This window comes from Aethina tumida, chromosome 3, assembly GCF_024364675.1.
Source record: "Aethina tumida isolate Nest 87 chromosome 3, icAetTumi1.1, whole genome shotgun sequence".
Taxonomy (NCBI): Eukaryota; Metazoa; Arthropoda; class Insecta; order Coleoptera; family Nitidulidae; genus Aethina; species Aethina tumida.
Genome location: NC_065437.1, coordinates 30,539,360 through 30,564,362, shown reverse-complemented (window position 1 = coordinate 30,564,362; position 25,003 = coordinate 30,539,360). Strand labels below are relative to the sequence as shown.

Here is a 25,003-nt window from a genome sequence, read left to right as displayed (position 1 = left end):
CATTTTTCTAGAATGAATCACGTCTAAACTGATATAAAATATAAAGATATATATCTACGTAAGTATTTTTTTTAAGTTTTTTCGAAACATATTTGACGCATAATATAATATTTACATAAATGTAAAAAAGTGACCCAATGAATGTAGTTTGTTAAAACTATTTGGTCTATTTAGGTATAATCTAATGCTTATCATCAAATTACTGCCCAATTCAACAAAAACATCACTACTGCTGTTCTCAAACTCCTGCAAGAGATAATTAAACGAGCACGACCATCCCAATGCCTTCTTATATCAGGATTATCCAGTTTAAATAGAAACTCAAAAGCATCAATTTCGGAAAAAAGTTCACTCACTCTTAACAAAACACCTGTATCCGCCCCATTCACATCGTACACCCACGGATTGATTGTTACCAGATTTTTTATGAGACCCTTGTAATATATTTCTTTCAGATGATTCATATGGTGAGGGAAAACTTTATTTCTGTTGATTAATTGATTTCGTACAAATGACGCACGTAGAATATTTTAAATTTAATCCGTATTATAGAAATCGATGTTGCCTAGTGCAACAATTATTGCTGTATAAACTACAGAAATAACCCGAATATCGCTGATATCATTATTAATCATTATAAAGACATTTTTGAAACTAAAATGTTTGTATGACGTTTTTAATTACTGAAAAATTTTAATAAAATGTTTTTCAGTAATGTACCTGATATTATAATATTAAAAACGAATATTAATATCCATTCCAAACCTCAATAGATTTTGGTAAATTGTTCACGTAATCTAAGTAAAAATAATATTATAACTGTAGCGTCAACAAGGAAGCAAATATCATGTTACACGTTTGTATTTTAAGTCACTGTAAAATTCAATTTGTTTCGTCTGCACAAAACTTTTAGATTAGAATATTGAAACTGTTATATTTAAATGTATTTAAACTTACGTAACTTGAAAATGCTGCCGGTTTTTTTTTGGTGCAACTTCTTCAGGCTAAAATAAACAAATGCCACGGAATGGGACCGTTTCGTTTTATTTATAAAATTCGAGGAGGCACTTTATAAGGTCTCAGTACCGACTCTCATTATCATTTAAAATGTACTTTAAGAAGGACTTCTGAAACTTCGGTCGAGTCAATATGTATTGCGCTGTCTTTGGCTAAAATCCTTAAATTTATCGACGGAATATAAAAGCTGCACCAGACACTAAGACAAGACATTTTAAACAACTGTCCGTTTTAAGATTTAGGGGCAGTAAATAGTCGGAAATCGGTATCTGTAAAATCCATAAAATTCTTCCGAATAATATTTATCGCGGTTTTAGAGAACTTTATTACATATAACGAACACACACGGCGACATAAAATTCAAACAAACAAAAAGTATTGCGTTGCTTGGAGCATCTAATTAAGATATTATATGGGAGACAGTTTTCAATGTGATTAAAGTGAAGTAAGCTGAAACGTCCTTACCAAGCGTTGAACATTATATGAAGTTATATTATGAGGCGCTAAGTAATATTATATTTAACCATTTGCAAACACTGTTCCTTTTAATCTTTAACGCCTCATACTCAAATATGGTTAGGATTTCCAATTGTTGATTCTAATATTATTAATTCTAGTTTATACAATCTTAATAAAATCAATATTATATAAGCAAGGTATACGCAGTCTCTAGATGTTATAAATTTACAAACCATATAGAGAAAAACTGAATTATGCATTTATATTTTTTAATGTTGATTGTTACAAACTCTATTTTGATTTCTTTGATCGTTTCTAAAATACATGGTCAAAATTTGGAAGCAGGTAGAACACGTCCGTTAATGAATAAATTAATTAAAATCAATATCTAGAGTGTCACCTAAAGAAAATACATTACAACAAAATTTAAATTTCAAAAGTTGTTTTGAATTTGCACAATAAATTATCTTTAGTAAAAAATTGAAAATATTTGTGGCACTTTGCGATGTAATTAATGTTATGTGAAACAAAGAGAACATAATTAATAATTTTCAAATAAATTATTCATTGTTAATATGTTAATAATAAATTTGTGAAACATCATATTTGGTTACACATGAAATATTGCGAAATTTACCAAAAATATCGTTATATAACTTAACATAATTACTGCATTGTCCCTAATTTTTGAAAAATTTATTTTAAAATGTTGAACTTACCTGTTGAATATCGACCCAATGTGCTCTTGGCCAAAGATTAGTCTGGCTGCGATGTTCTTCTTTCGTAGAAGTGGTTTACTTACTGGCCTACAACTTTTTAAGCCAGAATCCAAAAGTCTCTGGCGAATTGTCCTTGTAGAAATCCCAGATGGCTTAGAATGGTCCATAACAGCGGAAATTTGGGCCGATGATAAGAATGGGTCGGCTTCATCAATACGCACAATTTTTTTATCCTGATGTTGGATGTTTTTTCGTGGTCTTTCTGATGATTTACCTGGTGCTTATATGCCACTGACTCTATATCCGAATTATTCGCTTCAAAATTGCGACTTTCTTAACAATTGCTTTTATAGAAATCTAATATTTTGTTACGCAACTCAAAACCAACAAATTTGCCTTTACCCAGTTTAATGAGGTTATTATCAGATTCAGGCATATAAATTAAGGTTTAAAACACTTATTTCGCTTTAAAAAAATCCTAGTTTTTTATCCAAACAAAAAATTTAAATTACATACAATTCTTGGTGTGCTACACAGAATTGGTAAAATACCTAATCATTATAGTAATCAATATGTCTATTATATTTTAGAACATTAATAATATTAATATTATCGTACAAATTTTTAAAATATAGAAAATTAAGAAATTCCATGTATTATGGCTAATACTGTAACATAAGTTATATATTTTTAAAGAATTTTACTTTTTTGACATTTTAAATGCAAATTCAATTAAATTGAATTTAAGATAAAATGCTGCTGTAAAAAGTGACTGACAAAAGTTTTTACACTTTGTAACAAAATTAATTAAAAAAGTTACTACACTTCTTTGAAACCTGTCAAAATGCAGTTTTCGGCAGTAAAAATGAAATATTTAAGTCAATCTTTCTCTACCAATTCTACAAAAAATTAACTTGAGGCACTTATGCATGAAAATTTCACATGTAATACTCTACAATATAATAAGGAAACTAATATACAGACAAAATTATTAATTCGAAAGTAATCGTTTCTCAATGTAACAAAAACCCCCACAAAATTTCGTTAACCCTTTCGCATCCTGAGGAGACGTTGCGACAACGGACGTAGGATATCCGAATTTCCACTATTGCGCCTGAATATTTAAAGGCAATCCTAACGAACACGGAAAGGGTAAAACCGAGATTTTTAAATTGTTTCCAATTTAAGGGGTCAAAGTAATGGTTGGCGTTACGATTCGGAAAAAGGACCATTACCTGCGGTGTACGTCTGCAGCATGGGACTTGGCTTTTAATGGAAATTATCCCCCAACGACTTGCAACATTGAACATTGATGAGATTAAAAATTAATTAAACCCCTCCCTTAGTGACTTTTAATTTCATGGCAATAATCCCGAAATTGTTTCACATGCGATATTAATAACTGTAAACTTGGCTAATGTACTCTGTTACAATATATTTTTCAATTGCCCCTCATTCGTAACTGAAAAAAGTTTTAAAACCTTTTTTGTATTATATATTGTTCGAACTTTTGCTAGGTTTATACTTTTTTAATATCTGCTTATTGGTTAAGCATTTTCATTTAAAGTACTTAATTAAGAAAACACAATTTTCTAATGATGGTTTTTATTTAAGACTAAGGGATAAAAATATAATATTTTGCATTCAAATTCATCGTATTCAATTTGAGATTTCGTTAAAGAAGCAGGGCCATATTTCTGAAACTTTCCCATTTAATATACATTTCAAATTAAATGAATTTGTATATTCACTACTCTGCATGAAACTTTTAATAAATTGATGGATCCTTCAGCTTTCCATTTTCTATTTCCAACCCCCCATAAAAATCTGCTGCCTTATTTATACTGCTGGCTTAAGTAATGAAATTATGTATTCATCTATGTTTCTTGAGAAGGTATTAAAAGTTTTTATGATCAATGATATCATGATAAAATAAAAGTTATGTCTCATTTTCGTATAAGTAGTTAATATAATATAAAATATAAGAATGAATAATAATATAAAATCTCCTAAATTCTATAAAACGATATGTTCGTTTGCTAATTAATATATTAATATATTTTTTAAAGTTTGAACATACGGCTTCTTTGAAAGTTCTGGGAATAAATTTACATATGGCAATTCAGACAAATGTAGAACCAATCACTGATCCACCGCAATCGTACTTTTAAACAGGTCCCTTAAAAAGATTTTAATTAAACTTCAAAGAGAATGTGCAAATATTGATTTCTTCGGTGAATTGTGATCATGTCATATGTAAACTATATTTTTTTCTTTTTGCGGAAATTCTCGTGCTGACTCTAAAATCCAATTCAAATATTCCTGTTCTACGATTTCATACGGCTGATATGATATTTATGATTTGAATACGTTTATCAGTCTTGCTGGTAATTTAATTAAAAACCAGCTACTGTAAAGTAATGCATGATTAAAGAAACAGTAACTAGCTTTTTTTCTAAAATGCTTTGTTCGTTGATGAATTGTTTCAAACGATTTTTGATACATTCCTGTGTGTTAACTTCAACATTTCATACCAAAGGAATAAAAAGAATAAATTTTTTTGCATTTTTTTCAATTCGTTAACATCAAACACTTTTCTGCTTCAATAATTCGGCAACTGAGAAACTTTTAGGGCAACTTTTTATCTGATTAGGCTCTAATCAGTAAAGGGCTGAAGGCCACAGACCTACAATATTGAATTAACTTGATTACACTTTTCCACCGTCCATTTTATCCTCTGTATCTTTTAAAGAATAATTTGCTTTTGGAATGGCTCTGATTTATTTAAGACTTTGGTACACGTGATTTTTTATTACTTCGACAAATTAAAAAGTTCCATTCGTGCGATTCCTTTAACGACCACTTCTCAAAGGCAGCCTCCTAAAGGGTGCATTTTAGTAATGATTGGCGGCTAAGGGAATTTTAAATATTCGAGACCCTCTTTCGACCCGTAAAACGCAACCATCGAACCCGCATATAATTTGGCACATATTCTTCATTTACAGAAAAAACTAAACTCAGAATGTGATAAAAATTCTTTATAAACTGTCAGCAAAAAATACTTTTGAAAATTTTCTTGTTTAACATAATAACACATATTTATAGGGCGAGCGTTTCAATGCTATTATTTTTTCAAATATATGCTGTGTATTTAAAAATTCAAAACAATTTCTTATTGTTGGTAAAAAATTTAAACATTTTAGTTGTTTTTTTTATTTTCTCGAGTCTTACATTATTTAAGTGAAGTTGAAACCAATAGGGTATTTGTATGAAGTCCATGTTGCGATAACGATGGGAAAATTACAATGTATAATAAGGAGATATAGAGAAACGTATAGCGTACGTAGAAGACCTGGACGGGGTACACCAGGGTGCACCATCGTCAGGCAAGACCGCTACATCACCCAAAATGCAAGAAGGGATATCACAATGTCTGCCACCTCGATACACCGATTCCACGTACATGGTTAAACCATTCGAAATCGATTTCACGAATTCGGTGTCTAGAAGACGATTAAGAAGAGTACTCTTCACTGATCGCCACGTGAGAGAGGCAACTTTGGGTGATCAAATGGAACGCTGTGCTGTTTTCTGATTAGTCTAGGCGTGGTCTGCATAATAATTTGAGTCGAGTTGGGACGTGGAGGCTGAGAAATTTTCCAAGGCATCGCGGATTTCTCCAAGCAGTTCACGCTTGTACGAAGGGGCTCGATAATGGTTTGGTGTGGCATCGCTCTACGCCGCCGAACGTCACTGCACATTTGTGACGACGACATGAACAAAAAAATGTATAGAAGAGACATCATCACAAGCATTGTCAACCCTATTTCCAAGGAGATAGGGACGGAATACCAGTTTTTAGACAACAACGTACGACCTCATGATATCACCCGACCTATATCCCATAGAATACATGTGGAATGTTGTTCTTCTGCAGTTACGGGATGCTTTACTTCAAATCTGGGACAATATTTCTCAAAATATGATTGACTACACTGTATTCAAGCTTTTGTGGCCCTACAAGATATTGAACCGTTTTTCAAAATCTTTCATTTTGCAATTAAATTTACTTTACTTTTGTTAGACTTAAAAAGGCTGAATTTTACTTTGAGAATACACATTTGAAAATTTGTAAATTTTCCTCTTGCAATATTTCCTATTTTTTGCCGGCAGTTTATTTTATGCAAATGAGTAGCCACAATAAATAAATGAAGAATAATAATTTCAATTATTATAAAACATTATTATTAAACATTATAATTTCTTAACTATTCTATAATTATAATTATTTTATTATTATTACTTTATTTATTTATGTTATTTATTTCTAGACAAATGTTTTACACAAAAATATTTAATGTTCTTCTGAAAAGGAACTATGTTGAAATGTTTTTGCTATTTTAAATATATATGTTAGATCCCCGTTTGATTAAAGCATTTGGTCCTTTGTCACATATGTAATTTGAATTTTTAACGAAACTGAAAGCATCATGTCCTGTTAATTTATTCACATTACGAAAAACAGTTATTCCCTCCGCAGCAACACGATAAACAAAAAAAGGTTATTATGTCCAACATACATATTCAACGGGAATTGTTTATAATTTCCATTCTTGTGACAGAACGGAAGCTTTTAAACTCGCAAAATCCCAATTCGCAAACTAAACATTTTTTTATTGCTAGCCATTTTAAGTTATTCAAATATTCATTTCGTATGCGGTTATTGCAAACCATCGATAAAATTTTAAATATTAGAATTATTAATATACGGCTTATTTAATTCTGCCTACTTTGGTCTGGAATATAATGAGATCATTAATTTTTATAAAATAATGAATGGGCGGTGCATATTTTATCGAACATTTTTTTCTTTATATTAATTTTTTCTCCTTTTACTATATTATTATTATATAGGGTACAATTTTAATTTATATTAAATAATCATTTAGTTCTAAAGTAAGATAATATGATTAACTTTTTGCCATCAGTTTATATTAGTGCTATAATTTTAAATTGGAATCCCTATTTTTTATTGTAAATTCGAATTTTGCGACTTATATTAAGTAGGTTTTTCAGAAACCTATTTTTCTATTTTTGACATATAGTACTGTTTCGGATTTTGCAACTTCAATTGTATAATTATTAGGAGGCATTTTCAAAAAATAACTTGTATATTTTACCAAATTATTTTTACTACATCGAAAATTAACCAAATATCTTTTTATTTTTGTTTCGCTGTTTATTTTTGAATGAACAAAATTTTGAATTTATATTTCATAAGATTTTTAAGTTTTTTCAAAATATTTAATAATTTTGAAAAATTATTAATTGAAATTTAAAAAAATCGAGTTAACCTTGAAATATTACATACAATCAGTTAAATTTAAAAGAAATAAATAATTTCTAAAATATAAAAATATAAGATTAAAAAAATAATCATTCAAATAATCAATTAAATTAAATAATAAAAATTGTTAATTTAAATTTATAAAAAATAAAATATTAAGATTAAAAAATTAAAAGTATCCACATTTTAAATTTTTGATTTTTTTTATTCATGCTATAAGGTCGTCATGCACGTTTTTTCCTTTAAGCATTTTATTGATTTTCTCTCAACTTTACAAATTTACTGCGATTATATAGAAACCTTTTCTTACTCATTCTAGGGTAACTAGGGTGCAACGTACATAGAAATAATAGTTAAGCGTATATTTTAATTTTACAAATAATAATTGGATTTACGCTATGTTGGATGCTTCTAATAAAAAATAAATAAATTACACAGAAAACATTTACACTGCATTCCTAAAATAAAAATATAAATCAGTTTTTTAAAGAAAATAAATTAACCAACCATCCGTTAGAATTACAATAAAAATTCAACAGATAAAGTAACACGGTTATTCGTTTGATACGTGACTAAATAGAATGTATCCAGCCAAATATTTAGTTTGCACAGTGAAACCCCGCCATTGAAAAAAACTCCACATGAATCTTTTGAAACACACTGAACGTCACCATTTCATTACACCATTGTAAGAGATAACAGAACAATGTGTTAATGGGAACGCAACGCGACAGTATAAAATTTTTCAGGGTTGATTTAGTGGCGGCGACACCCCCGAAAACATAAAACCTCCCAAGAAACAAAACAACAGTAATATTTTATCATTTTTATGACACGGTTTATAATTTAATTTTTTTTTGTTTCAGCTGTTCTAGTGATAACAGGAGGCGCTATTTATCCTGTGGGATGGGACAACCGAGAAGTTCGAGAGTCCTGCGGGAACACGAGCAACATATACAGACTAGGTTAGTCCCATGTTTTAATTTGATGGTTCGCTTACCGCGCATAAATAACTGTTGAAAAGGCGAAAATTACCTGACTGGCTGTAATAAAATTGTCTCGCAATTTGACAACACACACATCACGTCTATCCATCTTTTACTCGTCGAGATAATAAAACAGTTTTTTTACAGACCAAAACATAGAAATATTTTAATTATTGTTTTGTACATTTAATTAATTTAATATAATAATTATTATTACTTATTACAAATAAATAAAATATATCTACTTATTTAAAACTGAGACATCCAAAACAGCTTTTATATTTACATACATAGTAAAATTATATAAGAACAGTTTTTCCATGCACGGAAATATAAATTTTCTAGAAAACTTTCCCACAGAAATTATATTTTTTCCCTTGATAGATGGCTTCATCAGTAAGCATTGTCAAACCTTAATTTAAATATTCAAATCGCTTGTATATCGAAGGCATTATTTTCGCCGACAACATATTTTAGATACAAAGGAGAGCGAAAACGCTAAGATGGAATAACTTAACAAGATAAAACGTTTCTATTTCCTGAATTACGACGAATAAAATGAAAATTAATTTCCTTCAGCTCGACTCGGTTTGTATAAATCACGTTCAAAAATATTCGACTACTAAAATTATTGGGTTGACTACCAAGTTGTAATTTTTACCGTACGCCGATGATTAAATAGAGGATGCCGATCTTACATTAGACTAAAACACCACTAAAACTAACTAAATTATTTTTTTCTTAATTTATTAAATTTGCATTTATGATAATATATTATTTATCTTTATAGCTTTTTTAGCTAGAAGTATTTACTACTACTTACCTATACCTAAACAAACTAAAATGACAATAATTATGTAGATTAAATTGAAAATATTGAAAATTCGAATGCCTCTAAATTAAATTAATCTAATAAAATGATTTTATTATTATAATTATGGATTGCATGATTCGTCTCGTGTAGATATTGTAGAAGAATGTCAATAAAGAATATCTCAGCTAAAAGATATTAGAAAATGAAGTTATGAACAATTCCATAATGAATTAATAATATTTACTTTCAAAAAATATTGTATCTTAACATATCAATTATATAATTATCTTTTTATATGGTTTATTATTTCTAAAGTATATTTATCAGATAGGTTTGTTAATTAGAATGTTGAAATATCTGTATTGAATGAATGACAATATGAAACAATTATTTAAATTATATAAACAAATTTCAAATTAGTATTTCTAGTGGCTGATGATAAGATCTACAAAATTTTGGTAAAATGTAAAAGATAGATAAAAGCACTCTTTTTATTGATACTAAATTTATTGAATTTTTAGATGTGCTAATTAACCATTTTGCTACCTTTAACAACACATAAATTTAACTCATTTACGCATTGCATTTCTATATTTGCTTTTCCCAAATTAAATACTAATTAATTAACAACGATATCCACTATTACCGTGTGATATTTGAACAATTCATTTTTTAATTCAAGCTTCGCAAACCAAACAAAACTCAGTATGCATCAGCCAGATTAAATAAGTACGAAGTTATTCAATCATCAACGTCAGTGAGAACGCGTATGTGTGTTGCCAATAAAACAAACAACACACATTAAAAGCAATGATTTATTAACATAATAAGTTAATAAATATTAATTCCGTAATCATGATAGATTTTACGGTTTAACGAAATCAACTTTTAATTTACGGCCGTAATTAATTTTTCAATCGTATGTTAGCAATTATTTAAATCACACGATAATTGAAATTCATATTATGCAACATAATTAATCAGCAGTTACACTAAATAAATACCGTTAATGTGCCACTGTTAATGTGGGGTTGAAATCATTGTTTTTATTTGTGCTTCGACAATATTAACGACGTGCGAATGTGTTAACAATAAAATTCACATGAGTATTTGCTCTACTCTCTAAAATGCATATTAAATAAATATGTGCAAGTACATAAAAAACTTCTGTGCCCAGCAATTAATTATTTGTCGGGTATTTGTTGTTTGCATTTTAAAAGTACGTTAATATGCATAAAGTTTGCACAAATATTCGTTATTCAGACAATGCAATGTCAATAAAAATATTTACATTGAGGTTGAATGCTTAAATTCAAGTTGGTAACGGAGATTCATTAATCTAAATTACCAGAATATTGAATATTAATATACATATTACCTATATCATTCGAGTTAAAATTGTTCCTTTGTAGGGATTATTGAAATTTGCATATGTACAACCTAGGGAACCATGTGTAATATTGTATATTAATAATCGATTATATATTAATGAAGCTTTGTAGATTAAAACAATATTTATTTTAAATTAAAACCATATAAATCAGGCATATTAAAATAAATTACAGCAGCATATGGAAATATAAATAATTTGTCTTATAATATAATAATCTTATTAAAATGTTATTTTATTTATTACATTGATTTTCGATGATAAAAAAGCTATTATTTTTTTATATTTATCAAATTATTTGTAATAAGAAATTTACATTCTAACTATGTATATGGATGTACTGAAACATAACAGCTTGCATTGCTTAAGAGCAATTCCTCCAAGATTTATAAATAAACTCATGTGTTCAAAAGTTATGGAACGCAGGCAGAGGAGTCTCAGTCATCAATAACCATGGAGGATAAACAATGTATTAAAATTTATATATGTATTAAGTAAAATTTGTAAAAGTAAAAAGTTATTTGTACATACTTTTTCCATTATGTTTAACTTTTGATATGTGTTAATTTAAATCGCAAAGAGTTTAAGAAATTGATATATCAAATACTATTATAGTTTCAGGACTAGTAATTAACTAAAAATGCGTGAATCAACAGAAATGGTGGGCAAATATATTATGTTTCGCATGATTGACGAGAAATTTGGACATGAAGATGGCTGGTTATTGTAGAAATGAAGTCCAAAATTTGCATTGATTTATACTAAAGCATAAAACATAAGAACACCATTTTACACCTGAGTTAAAAGAAGAAGTAAAACAATAGACTAGAAAACAAAAACCCCAATAACTCGACGGAGTTATTATCTTCTCCAACTGACGGTTGGAAGGTGATAGCAACAGCTTTTCTTCAAAAAAAAAACATTAAAACGCATTTTATTCGTCAGATTTAGCCCCGTCGAATTATTATCTATTTCCAAAAATAGAAAAATAAAAGATTTGTCGACAATAAGTAACTGGACATTAAAATTATTGAACATCGTTGGAAAAGGTGTATGCAGCTGAAAGAAAATTATGAAATTTGTTTCCTTTGTCCGGTTGAACACTTAATTTAATGTATTTATTATTTAGTAACATTTTATACATATTTTTTACATTTTATAATTTAAAAACCGAAAACAGATTTAACCGAATTTACCGAATATGAAAAATGATCAAAATCCTTTTACACAAAATATAAAATGTCACTAAATGGATGTTATTTACCGACAAACAAATTTCCGAACGCAAATATAATTATCTTGTATCGAAAAATGCAATTGAAAATTCAGCAACTGCATCAACAGAATATAATGGTGTTTGTTCGGTGCGCCATGAAAGAGTGTAAAGAAAAATGGTAAAATTAAAACCGAGCAAGGAATCAAAGAAGTTCTCCTTACATCACTTGTACCACACACAACCCGACGCACTCCTTAACAAATAAATTTAATTTTATTGCCGGGGTTGGAACAGGCATGTGTAGTTTAAACTGCTCGTGTTCTACAAATAAATTTCCTTTTATTACTTGGGGTTGAATGGAAGTGGGGCCGTTCCGTATGGAAATATATATCTGTAAAACAACGATGTGATAATTGGAAAGCCGGCAAATATTACATTGTTAGCCATATTCTAGATTTATCGTACACGCTGTCGTAATACCTTTTTAATTAACGGTGTTGCTCTAATTTACGATGTGACCCACATAATTTTTAATGATTACATGGCGGTTGGTGGCTATGAAAAAATCATTTTCTCGCTCCAGTAAAATTTCTGATTACTGCTAATAAAAAATATTTCATTCGACAGTAGCTCCCTAACGTATGTTTCATGCCGTTCATTACAACGACCACTGGTAAAACCAAATGGTATCTTTGACAATGATCATTCGAGAGCCCTTCAGATAAACCGCGATAATGCGGTCAGAAGCATTCAAATGGGGAATAACATTCGAGGTCACCAGATTTGGGTGTCAAACGAACCAGTTGATGTTCCCGGCCGGCGGTTGAATCATTCGCGGTTGTGCTTGGGTAAGTTTCGGGACAAACCTTAACAACGAAATTATTAACAGAGATATTCAGTAAACAGCAATGATATTGTCCAAACATGCTTGGTATAATTAGGTATCGAGTCGCTTAATAACAACAAATTGTTTTAAATGAGACTGTTTTAGTCGCAGAACATCAGATTATTGTACTGAATTTTAAGTTGAAATAAATTATTTTGTAGAATTAACGATAAGATAAATACTTTTAAATTATTTTATGCATCTCATATTGAAATTAGAACCCAACAATTAATTTCAATTTAATCATTTTTATTTAATATAATGAGTATTTGAAATGTACCATGTGGAAAATATATTACAAATAACACTTGGATATTGGAACACGGGCTTATCAGAAGAAGCAATTTTTCTTTCGAATTTACTGATTAATAATAGTAATATTAATAAATTTACAACAAAATTAATTTTAAATAGTCACAATAAATGTATATAACAACTACTAGAAATACTATTGTCCACACTAAACAAAATTAATGTTAATGTTTTCAAAATTATAGATAAATAAAGTAAAAGAACCAATCAACCTACAATACTTTCTAATCCTTTGTTATTACAATTAATTTACATATAGACATGTGTACAACAAATTTTTTATATTTGTAACACTGTTTTGGTTTTGTATTCTATTTGAACCTATCAAATTAATTTTTTTTAAGTGGTCGTATTACATTCACTGATGACTGAAGTAAAAAATATAATAAGTTCAGTTTTAAAAGACTGAATTACCGTCTAAATAATGAATTTACTTGTTTAAATTTAATTCAAGCAGTATAAGTATCTTTAACAGTCTTTGTGTCAAACAAATTAAAAAGCAACAAAAAATGGAAACGATTTCATTTTTCAATACAATTTTAATCAAAAAAGAGTATTTAGCTTTGTATCGCTGAACATTTAATAATGTTCGTAATCGTAAAAATGCCAAGATCATCAACTAATGAAATTCATTTAGAAATAATATTTCTTTGCGACGAAGGTTTGTCATATAAGCAAATTGTTCAAAGATTGAACATTCATTACAGTACAGTTACGAGGAATATTCAATGAACAATGTTCCGTAGAAACTAAACCTTTGAGTTCATGTTCATCAAAATTTGCTTTTGCCTCAATGGTAAAATGTTCTTTTTTTAAACATGTGCCAAGTTTTGGGGTTGAATCATGTTTGGAAGATGAACTGCTTTGGTACATGTTCTCAATGGTAAGTCAAATTTGCATAGATCTTATGATTCGACTAATTGTACAATCTATACGAGAGGGCCGAGGCACTACGTGATGTTCTTAGAGAAGGTAGAATTGAAAAAATGAAAATGCCACTTTCCCTGTATATGAACCCAACTGAGCATCCATGGGATTCCTTACACGGATTAATTTGGCGCCATTTATATCCTATCATGAGTATTCCAGTCCTCTTATAGAATGCAGTTGAGGAATGAAATAAAATCCCTCAAGAATTTATCGATTTTCTAATAAGAGGTATGAACAGGCGTGAAAATGCTTTATTACAAAGCAGCGAGAGATATGCGAGGTACTAAATTAAATTGTTATATTGTTTTTGCTTTTGATAAAAAAATGGCAGTTATAGTTATAGAGACTGCCGATAGAAGTGAAAACTTTTAGTATTAAAATATGAAATTTCATAATGTTTGAATTAAAATTATCAACCTGGTTTTCACGTCTATTGACACTCCGAGCAACAATTATATGCAAGTTTATATGGTTTTTTATTATTCAAATATACTACGGGCAGTACAAGATTATGACAAAATATAAATACAATTCAATTGAAATAACAATTAATATACAATTATATTATTTATGGATAGTATTTGTATTTACTTACATTGTCATCATTATTTTCAAAAAAATTTTGTGTACTTTCATTTTATTTTATTTTGTTCTAAAAAAGATACAATAGGCTTATGATAACTAAAGTAAGAAATGAAAATGTTTGATTCAAATTTATCTAAGTATAGTGTATAGTCATCGATTGTCGTTTTATATTTTGTAATACTGAGTTATCGATCATTCAATTTCACTTATAAGATATACACAGCACTATACGTCAATTGTATAGTTACAGATATACTGGTATAAGCATGTCGGTGATGCGAACGCTCGAGATTTCACCCATCCAAAAAGTGTCTAAAGTGCACAGCACACTGCGCGTACAGTCATGAGAATGTCGGTGACACGAACCCATTAGATTTTCCCCTATCAAAAAGTGCCCAACGCGGCTAAAAAAGTTTTCACTTCAAAAATTCGTTAATGCTGTTTTACTACTCTTTCTTTTTTAATCATTCTCTATTTAGCATATAATAAAACGATTTAATTGTTCTCTAAAAATATGTAAATACTTTTAATAATAGGTCAAAATCAATTTTTTGTTAATTTTATATAACTATAGCGTGGTGTAAAACTTGAAACTGGGCGTAAAATAATTATAAAATATTCAAGATAGTTCAAAGAAAACTCTTTACCTTGATAGCAAATTTATCGACTTTCATTAAGTTAAACCTAAAAGTTTCATCACAAATATTCCCAAAATCAATATTAATATTCTAATACCAAATTGATTAAATAGAAAGGACAATGAATTTTTTTGAGAAGGCTCCAGTATTTTTATTATAAAATTGCTATGCTTATTCAGGGCTACTTTTATTAATATTTTTTATAATTAATGGTTTATTTGTTTTATTCATAATTTTATATGTAGTAAGTAAATAATAAAAACTGTGAAAAAGTTTTCATGTATGTGCAGTTAAAACGTTATTTATATTTACTTTGAAGACGAAAGAAAGTAAATAACAGTTAATAAAACTGCACTTGAACATAAAAGAGATCGAGTTTACACGAAAAACAAAATAACATAAGAAAGCTCCGTGCCTACATTAAGTCACGACACTAGTGTGAAAATGTCGCTTGGATATTGGGCGCGCTACGACTTGATAAACGAATTCATCAGCTATTTTACGTCGCCGAGATGGAAACTATCGCACAAAGGCGAAATCATTTGGCTGTACAGAGCGAGAGGGTATAGAATGTCAAGCACGATTTTCCTGCATAACTCATTGTTTCAACACGTAGCTAGAGTTTTCCTGGATCAGTAGCTCCACTCAAGCTGTGTTAATGCATTTTGCTGAACTGCTTTCAGCGCGAGGCTTCGGCTTTTCCAGGCATCTGCTGAATGACGAATGCTCGCAGATTTCCTTTATTCGCGACGCCTTTCGCCGCCTTTTTTTTTCTCACAACATTTTTGTGAATGCGAGAAATTATTTAGTGTAAACATTTCCATTTAATAACGCCGGGAAAGGGCTCGCCTTGCGACTTCAAAACATACGAGTGTATGCATGCACATGCTTTGTCTGCAAGGTTCCCTTTACGTAATTTTATTGTATTACATAATTGGGTTTTGTCTGTGTAATAGACGCCATTTTAGTTAATGCATGCATACATTTACAAGTATCTTAAAGTGGTAATAATTCCATTATTAGTGAACATGTTAATGCAGGTGTCGCAAGCAAATAAATGTTGTTAAAAATGGTTTTAGAAATCATATTTTTTGTTTCAGGGACCTGTGAACTGTCTTGGTCAGTGTACTTCCTGGCTATCGCTGTTCTACTACTATTATTGTGTTTCTGTTTAAGTTTTTGCGCATCTCGGGTAAGTAAATTTAACTTATTTAATTAGAAAACAAACTTTATATTATTTTTGATTAATTTAGCTCTCAAAGACTTAATAAGATACTGTTGAATGGTGTAAAAATAATACTAGTAAAACAGAATACAAGATTTTACAATCGAGGCAATGTGATAGATTCAAAGTACAAATATACAACTTTATAATATAATTTTGTAATAATTTATTAGACCGATAGAAAAGCGTTTGATCCGATTGAATTATGATAGAGACATCGATACGACAGATACACAAGTTTGCCCCTTAGTGGGAAACTTTTACTGTCTCTGTCGTCCATAATGTCTATTTCAAAATTCACTCGGATCAGACACTTTTCGATCGGTATAGAGAGAAGCACGTTAATTTATTATTATTAATCTATCAAAAACGAGGTTTCGTGATTTGATGGGATGCACTTTTATATCCCACCATGATTTTCCTATAAATTTTGTTTCACTAAACACAAAATTCATACTTAAAATATTTTTATAGAAGCATTTTCAAATAATGAATTATAGATTTTTTTATTTTCCATTTTCAGCGTTGTACCAACATTTTCGAGTATAACTTTAGATCTAATTTATCGATTATCGCGGAGCAACTCCACAAATTGAAAAACAAAATTTCAGTATGATTTCATTCAAAAATGCTATTATAAAAATATTTAATTATGATTTTCAGATTTGGTATGAAATTTTTAGGAAAATGACAATGATATATAAAAGGCGCAATTTATTTCCAATTTGTAAACTAGTGATATCTAATTGTAAAATCAAATAATCATAATCAAATGGATAATGGAAAAAATAATATTAAAATTTTCATAATTTGTATCTGGTTATTATAAAAGTTATATAAAACTATTTTAAATGAATTTTAACGGAAAAATCAAATTTTTTGTGTCATGTAGACATATTATTTCCCACTGGCACACGCACCCTCTTGTAAATGACAATTTTTTTTATGGAAACAATGATGTTTTCTTGTAGAAAAATATATTTTGTAAAATTTAAGATATTATTAAAATCTTCTACTACTTATCCCAAAGGTGTTAATCCTGCCGATTACTTTTAACAAAAAGAAGTTTTAAATGATAAATGAATTTTTATAAAATTATTTAATTTGTCTTTAACAAAATACCATCCAATTGTGGACAATCAAATATCCCATCAACATTTAAATACAACTCAAATATTTTATATTTTTATACAATGTAAAACATTTTAATTTTGGAATGCCATATCGATATCTATACTTATAGTTTAAAATAATATTGTTTTTTTACAACCACAACATTCTTTTCATTGTTTTACTCATTGATAATACTAGAATATAGAGAGTTAACAACGTAAGAACAATCAGTATTAAGATGTCAGTCAGGCACATACACAAGACTTTCCTATAAAACAGATACGAAAGTTATATAACATGAATTATACGGATACAAATTATAAAAAATTGACATATTTTCAATTTTTCCATTATAACGGACAAATATCTATGAAATTTGATTTAACAAATATATCTCATCGAAAACACAAGAAATAAGTTACAGAAGTTTTTACCTTACCAGCACGATAATAAAGATATATGGTATTAAAGAAACATCTTGAAGTACACACTGTATAAATAAAAATTTTAAATTAATCTATATAAAAAACTTTACTGGTATTAACTCAAGTTACGCGTTAAAGTTTTGCGCTACTTATTTCAACTTTAATTAAACTTGAAAGTTAATAAGAAGTGTTTTATAAAATGGCAATTTTTGAAAAGCTGATTACGTTTCACTGCATTTTCATTACTTGTTTTGTTTTTGTTTTAATTATTTAGTTTTATGAACTTATTTAACTAGATGTCAACTTTATTGTAATACCTTTTATTTGTCAAGTAAATATGTAAAATTTAATCTTTAAAATTAAATTTGAAATTTTCATTCTAATGTTTAACAAAATTTAATTTATGCACAATTTGTATGAAAAATACGCTTCATTATTCCCGTTTACACAGATCTTAATTAAAAAAACCTTATATTATCTGCTTAAAAGAATTTAAATGGGCTCCCATAAAAATGGTATAACGATGAGGAAATTCATGTGAAACATTTTTATAAAAGGGAACATACAACATCCCGAATCCGACCCTATTTGCTAATAAGAAAGGCAGGAGCATACACGCAAGAATATTCCTGGGGTAGACAGGCTAAAAAATGATGTCAGTCATTTAAAGGGAAAATCCTATCCCATTTGGAGAGAAAATTGATATTTATCGGCGTTCCGTATTGAGTATCAACAAAGGGTACAAGTACATTATCAATTTCCCTTAGGATTTTAATATGAGTTCAACGGAGTACGAATTAAATGGCTGTAAAATTAAACCAAAACCAATTTATGTTTTTAATATTTAAGTTTATTGATGTGATTATAAAAGGAAACGACATTATTATAAGTGATGAATTAAAATAAAAAAAAGTAAATGAAACATCAAATTAGTTCTATGAAAATCGTAGTTGGTGTTGCTTTTAACTTAGACATAATGCAACAATAAGTTGAAGTAAATTCTCAAGCACTCCAGCCAGATGAACTATATCCATAAAAATTGCCGCCACATCCCATAGTTACGCGTCTGTTGCAGGTGAAAGCGGGCTCGTTGCGAATTTGAATGTACAGCGAAATGGAGACGACGCCACGAACCACCAACACCACCTCCAGCAACACCTTGTGGCATACCGTCTCGCCCACCCGGTCCCGCCGCAGGGCGCCGTCACGAACCATCTCTACCAGAACTTGGAGGAGGTGGGACGGCGGCACCAGGCGTCGGCGGCCGCCCACGACGGTAACGGCGTAACGACCATTGAGAAAGTTGTGCAATCGGCTACCGGAAACGTGCCTCTTTCACCCAACAACGCGAGGGATCCAGACACCGACGACATCATGGGAGATTTGCCGAAGTGTCTGATGCAGGCACGCGAGAACGTGTTTGATTAAGTATCTGTATTTTCCGCCCCTATCATTACGGACGCGCGCGAAACCTTTTCCTTGCCCGGGGCGTTGAAAATGTTTCGGGCTCTGTGATAAAACTTTATTTCATTATCGATAAATTTTATTGGAAACACGTAACTTTCCTCAGGTTTCACAATGTCACGATGAAATGCCACAATATTCCAGACTATAGTTCACTACTTCGTCACACACACCCTTGGATGAGTTACAGCTACGTTCTTCGTTTTTTTTTTTTTTTTGTTTTAATAGTGCGTATGTTTTGTCAAAAATACAGTTACCAAAAAAATTGACGCAGTGCAAAAACTCCTAAAGTGCGCCCTCATTTGTACAGTAAAACGAGTTTAAGAAAAATAAATTGTTATAAATTTTAATAATTTTAGTGTGATTTCGTTAGTTGCGAATAGACACAAAGTGCTAAAAACCATCTCATCATATCCGAAGACTGAATTTATTTTTATTGTTATTGAATGTGTTTGATATATTAAAAAGCTTTAATGTTAAAATCTGTTCATTTTTTGAGTAATTTTATTGATATTAAATTTGTAATTATTTAATTGTGAACAGTTATGAAACTATGTGAATAAAAATTTTTGAATATAGATTTTTTGTTATTTTTCTTACCAAATTCTACGACTTAGAAAGGTCACCTCAAGGTAGGTAACATAAAATAAACAAGTGGTTAGATTCCATTAATTTTAGGTCTACAGTTTGAAGTAATGAATAGAAAGTATCAACTAATTAAAAATTCAGACAAAAATGTTGAATATGTTTTCAATATAATTGTTTAAAACTAATGAGTAGAACTACTACTATAATCCAAATACCCATTAATCGGCTTAAAATTATTTTAATGCGATGGTCAATTTCCTCTTGAAGTACCTCATTCCATGTCACCTCTTGAAGCTGTCCCGCCAATGTCTGCGGAGGGAGAGCTGTATTTAATCGGTGATGTTTTTCTGGGCATGGCAATAAATTTACAGAGAAATGCTGAAAACACTTCAAAGGCACAATATGAGGTCTGGCAATATCCTATTGAATTTTGAAGGGTCATAAGTAAAACCAACAAGTGAGGAGTTTCACTATTTCATGGATGTATCGCTGAGCGATCATATTAACTTGCATGAAAATTAAAGAGGACAGACTACATTAAGCAATGGAACTCCATACCATAACTCCATCTGTTCGATGTACAGATTAATTTGATTCATCCACAACGTATTGATGATAAATGCGTATTATGAAATCGAGCTTCATGATCGGTGGGCTAAAATTCAGATAAATTTCTTAAATTTACTTTTTGTTTCAAATATTATATATTTTTAACATTTTAAACATGTTCTTGTTAATTTATTAAAAAGTATATAGAATATAAATACGCATAAAATATACGAATATAATTCAATCTAACGAATTAAGTATCTATTGTGTCAAAATTATTCTGTTTTTCAATTTAACAACGTCATATGACTATCAAAGAAATGAATCGAGCAGTGGGACAGTTTGGAGTTCACTTAAGACAAATTGAGGCCGCTGAGAGGTTTAGTATTTGCCAAAGTGTCATTAGTCGGTAAGAAGTCCATATTTAACATTAACCTTTCCTTTCAGCACCAGAGGGCAAGATAAGATTGGAATGGTGTGAAGATTTTCAAAAATACATTGAAAATTATTGAGCAGCAGTTTTATTCACAGCCAAATCCAGCTTTAATTTTCATATAGATTCTCGTTGGACAAGACTTTAGAGAGAATCTGCAAATTTAGAACGACGATGTCTTTGAAGTTTTTATATATAATGGCACAAGATCATTGAATAGAATTTCTTCAACTAATGTGATGTATCACACTCAATACTCACATCTTACACCAAACAGAAATATTAGATAATTTCTAGTCACTGCTTTACTGTTCTTAAATTCATAGTACGGGACTAATTAAAACTCAGGTTAAAACAACCTAACTATATTAAACAATAAATATAAGAAAGCAAAAAAAAAAACAAATAAAAATATGAAATTGAATGATTTAAAATTAACTTAAACGAATATTATAACCATTGATGCAACAAATAGTAAGTAAAAAAAAAACTAAAACAACTTCGATCTTGATACTTAAAAATTCTGATGAAAATCTAGCGAAATAAATGAATCTCAGAGTTTTTATAAATTCGGATTCTAGGAAGGGCAAGAAGTAGGTGGTGACTTAAGTCCCTTAAGGAACAGAATGTCTCTAACTACTTCAACCAATCAGATGAATTAAACAAATGTTCGCTCCTTTTCTCAACATTGTTGCCAAACTAATTTAAGAGTTTTTAAGAAACCCTAATCGAAATAATAATGTACTTAGCCCAAAAATTCTTATTGCAATTCAAAATAAAATACAATACATTATTTCAACACATTTACAATTATGATATTTTTTGCATAAGGAAAAATCATTGTACTTACAAATATTTTCAATAATTTAAAAATCAATTCATTTACTTAAGTTTACTAATTTTGAAAGACAAAAAGATAAAAGAACAGAATTACAATTCTCTAAAATTTCATGTAAGGGTAAATTACTAAATTTTAATTAATTTAATTTAATTTCTGAATATTTTATCAATTAGTTTTACACAAAGACACCCTGACACTAGATAAGGGTTCGAAAAGAAATCACACGTATTAAAAATCGACTATCGTATAGATTAAAATAAGTATATTTTGAAATAAGTTTTGTACAATTTTACGACTATTTTACTATTAACATATGCAAGATTAATTTTAAGAAAACCCATCAAAAATCTGATCTCAATCTAAAAATTGTCACAAAGCCATTAAATAACAGTTTTTTACATCTGTTACATTATTACAAACTACGAAGGAATTGAGGTCGTACCACGTCAAATCCTATAAAGCTATGTGACCATAGCGTTTACGTAGAGCTCTTTTATATAGAATAAACTTAAATGTCTCAACATACTATGGAACACCTTACCTTGTCTATACCCAACAGATATAAAACTGTTATAGTGATGTAACTTTTTTATGTTTTATATTTAATTTTAACAAATATTTTTACTTTGATTTGGTTTAAGTAAACATATGTACAATATTAAAACAAAAGTTTACAAAATATCCTTAGACTTTTCTTGTATGTATTTTATAATGGCTTTTGTTATATGTAAATAAAAATTTTTGAATTAACCAAATTTTACAACTTAATATGTTAGAAAAGACAGGGCAAATAGGCAAATTTGTACAGATTAGTATACTAATTAAACGTACCCGTAAATTTAAATATGTTGAACAATATATTTTACTAAATTACGTTTTATATTGTCATCCCTAATAAAGGTTAATTTCTTGGGTCAGTCGGATAATTATTGCAAAGCTTTACTTAAAATGACCTAAAGCTTCGACAAATAAAAGTATTGGCTGTTTAGTAAAACTGGTATAATCCCATATTTAAAAATAACAGCTTACTAAAAGCAACCATAATTAGTTTATTTCCAATTTATGCATCTTAATTATGTTTTTAATTAATACGACATTTACAATAATAAACATAAAATCTAATTAAAACTTGTTCATTATGAAGGAAAACGGAGACAGTTACGCCGAACCCAATTTATTTTTACGCATTCAATAAATTTATGTTTAGTTATAAATCGCATCGCCGAACAATACGACCACATTTAAATCGAGTGTCAGATTTCGAACAATACAGCGTCATGTCGTGAAAATCATGTAATTTTACCACTGAAATATCCATCTGAAAATGAAATTTAATTTCAAATTACACTAAACAATCAAAATCATATTTAAATATTCTCTTGCTGTTAAATATTGCCAGTGACTAGTTATAAAGTAAAAATATTTACTTTTGGACGTAAACATACTATACGTATGTAATGGAATTAAAGTGCAATTACAAAAACATTTAATTAGTCCATTATTGGATTAATTGAAAATTTAACACTAAATTTTGTTTATAATAGGAGTTATATTTCATGTTTTGGTTTATATGCAATTACGATTCTAAAATATAAAAGTTTAACATCAGCCGCTGCTTTTACTGTGTAATAAATAAAAGTTTCATAAAAATATCCCAACTGTAGTTTTAACAAGTTCCATATTATTTATTTGAAGATAACGCTTTACTCGTTTGTCACAAAAAAGCATGTAATTCAGTTTCCATCGAAACATTGATTTTATTTTTACCGATGCCAATTAATCATCTTTTTTTTTGAGATATTTAACATTCCATTTGACAACGGTTATTAATAAAAAAATAAAAGCCTAAACAAATTTATAATAGTTTCCGCATTACTTCATATTTCCAGTCTGAAAAACATTTATTTTATTTTGTATATTTATGGTTTTGGCTCGGATATGTTCATCATTCGTTAGAGAGCGGCCTTTTATTTATTTTTTTGTTTTTCAGTAACAATTGAAAATTTTGAATACAAAATGCATTTGTTTAACATGAATTTCCTATTTAAAACGAAATTTTAAATGAAACACTCATAAAAATTGACGATGGCAATTCGAAATGGCGGTTACAATAATTATTCACTACTAATTAACACATGATTAAAATAATAGCGACTTGTTAAGATTGGACTATTTTTATTTATAATAGGTACCAAAAAAATAATTTATAATCACTACTCTAATCAACAATTTGTAAACAACGTTCTACAAATAAGTTAATGTCTAGTGAAAAAAATTTTAGATTATGGACAAGAAAAATAAAATGAACATCAGTTTTAACCTCCCCTTCAAAATTAAACTGTTCATTACGTAAATAATTGTACAATAAAAAATAAAAAAAATGAAACATCTCTAAAAAATTAAAAAAATAATTTTACATACAAGATAAGAAGGTTACATATACTCGTAAAACATTCAGTATTTCTTACAATCTTTAAAATTAATATAACAAGAGAGTTAATTATAATATAATATAATATAATAAGACAGTTAAATATATAAGAAATGGAAATGTCAAAAAATTATAGAATTTATTCCACAAGAATTGGAAGTTGCAGATAAAGTTGTAGGAATCATAACAATTTAACTTCTCTTAAATTAAATATTAATATCTAGAATAACCAAATTTAATTTTACAAGATTTAAAAAATCATAAGAATGAGTCTTTTCTGACAAGATGCGGAATTTCCAAAAATTATAGAATTATAATAGTAAAATTATAGAATCATATTTTATTCTTCTATGAAGTGAAAAGACTTCAATATTTTTTACCACCTTCAAACTTAATATAATTATGAGAATTAAATTAGTCTTATAACAGATGGAAATGTTAAAAAGTTATTGAATTGAGCTACAGATAGAGAAAAATCATGACATTTTAACTTTTCTTAAATTATACGTTAATTTAAATAATCAAAATTTGTTAATACAATGGAAAAACGCAAGAATTTATCTTTTTAAACAAGATGTGTGGATGAAAAAAATATAAAATTTATTCTATTTTATTCGTTTAATATTTGAAGGTGC

At 28.8% G+C, this 25,003-nt stretch overlaps 1 protein-coding gene across 1 annotated transcript in view; it reads left to right on the top strand.

The window, feature by feature from the left end:
* The window catches only part of LOC109601499 (LHFPL tetraspan subfamily member 6 protein), a 163,570-nt gene extending 143,463 nt beyond the window's left edge, over nt 1-20,107 (top strand). The window contains exons 5-7 of the mRNA XM_049964520.1: nt 8,409-8,507; nt 16,400-16,491; nt 19,138-20,107. Coding sequence (XP_049820477.1) covers nt 8,409-8,507; nt 16,400-16,491; nt 19,138-19,164 — 218 coding nt within the window. The 3' untranslated portion in view covers nt 19,165-20,107. The remainder of the gene's footprint in view (nt 1-8,408; nt 8,508-16,399; nt 16,492-19,137) is intronic.
* The last annotated feature ends 4,896 nt before the right edge of the window (nt 20,108-25,003 follow it).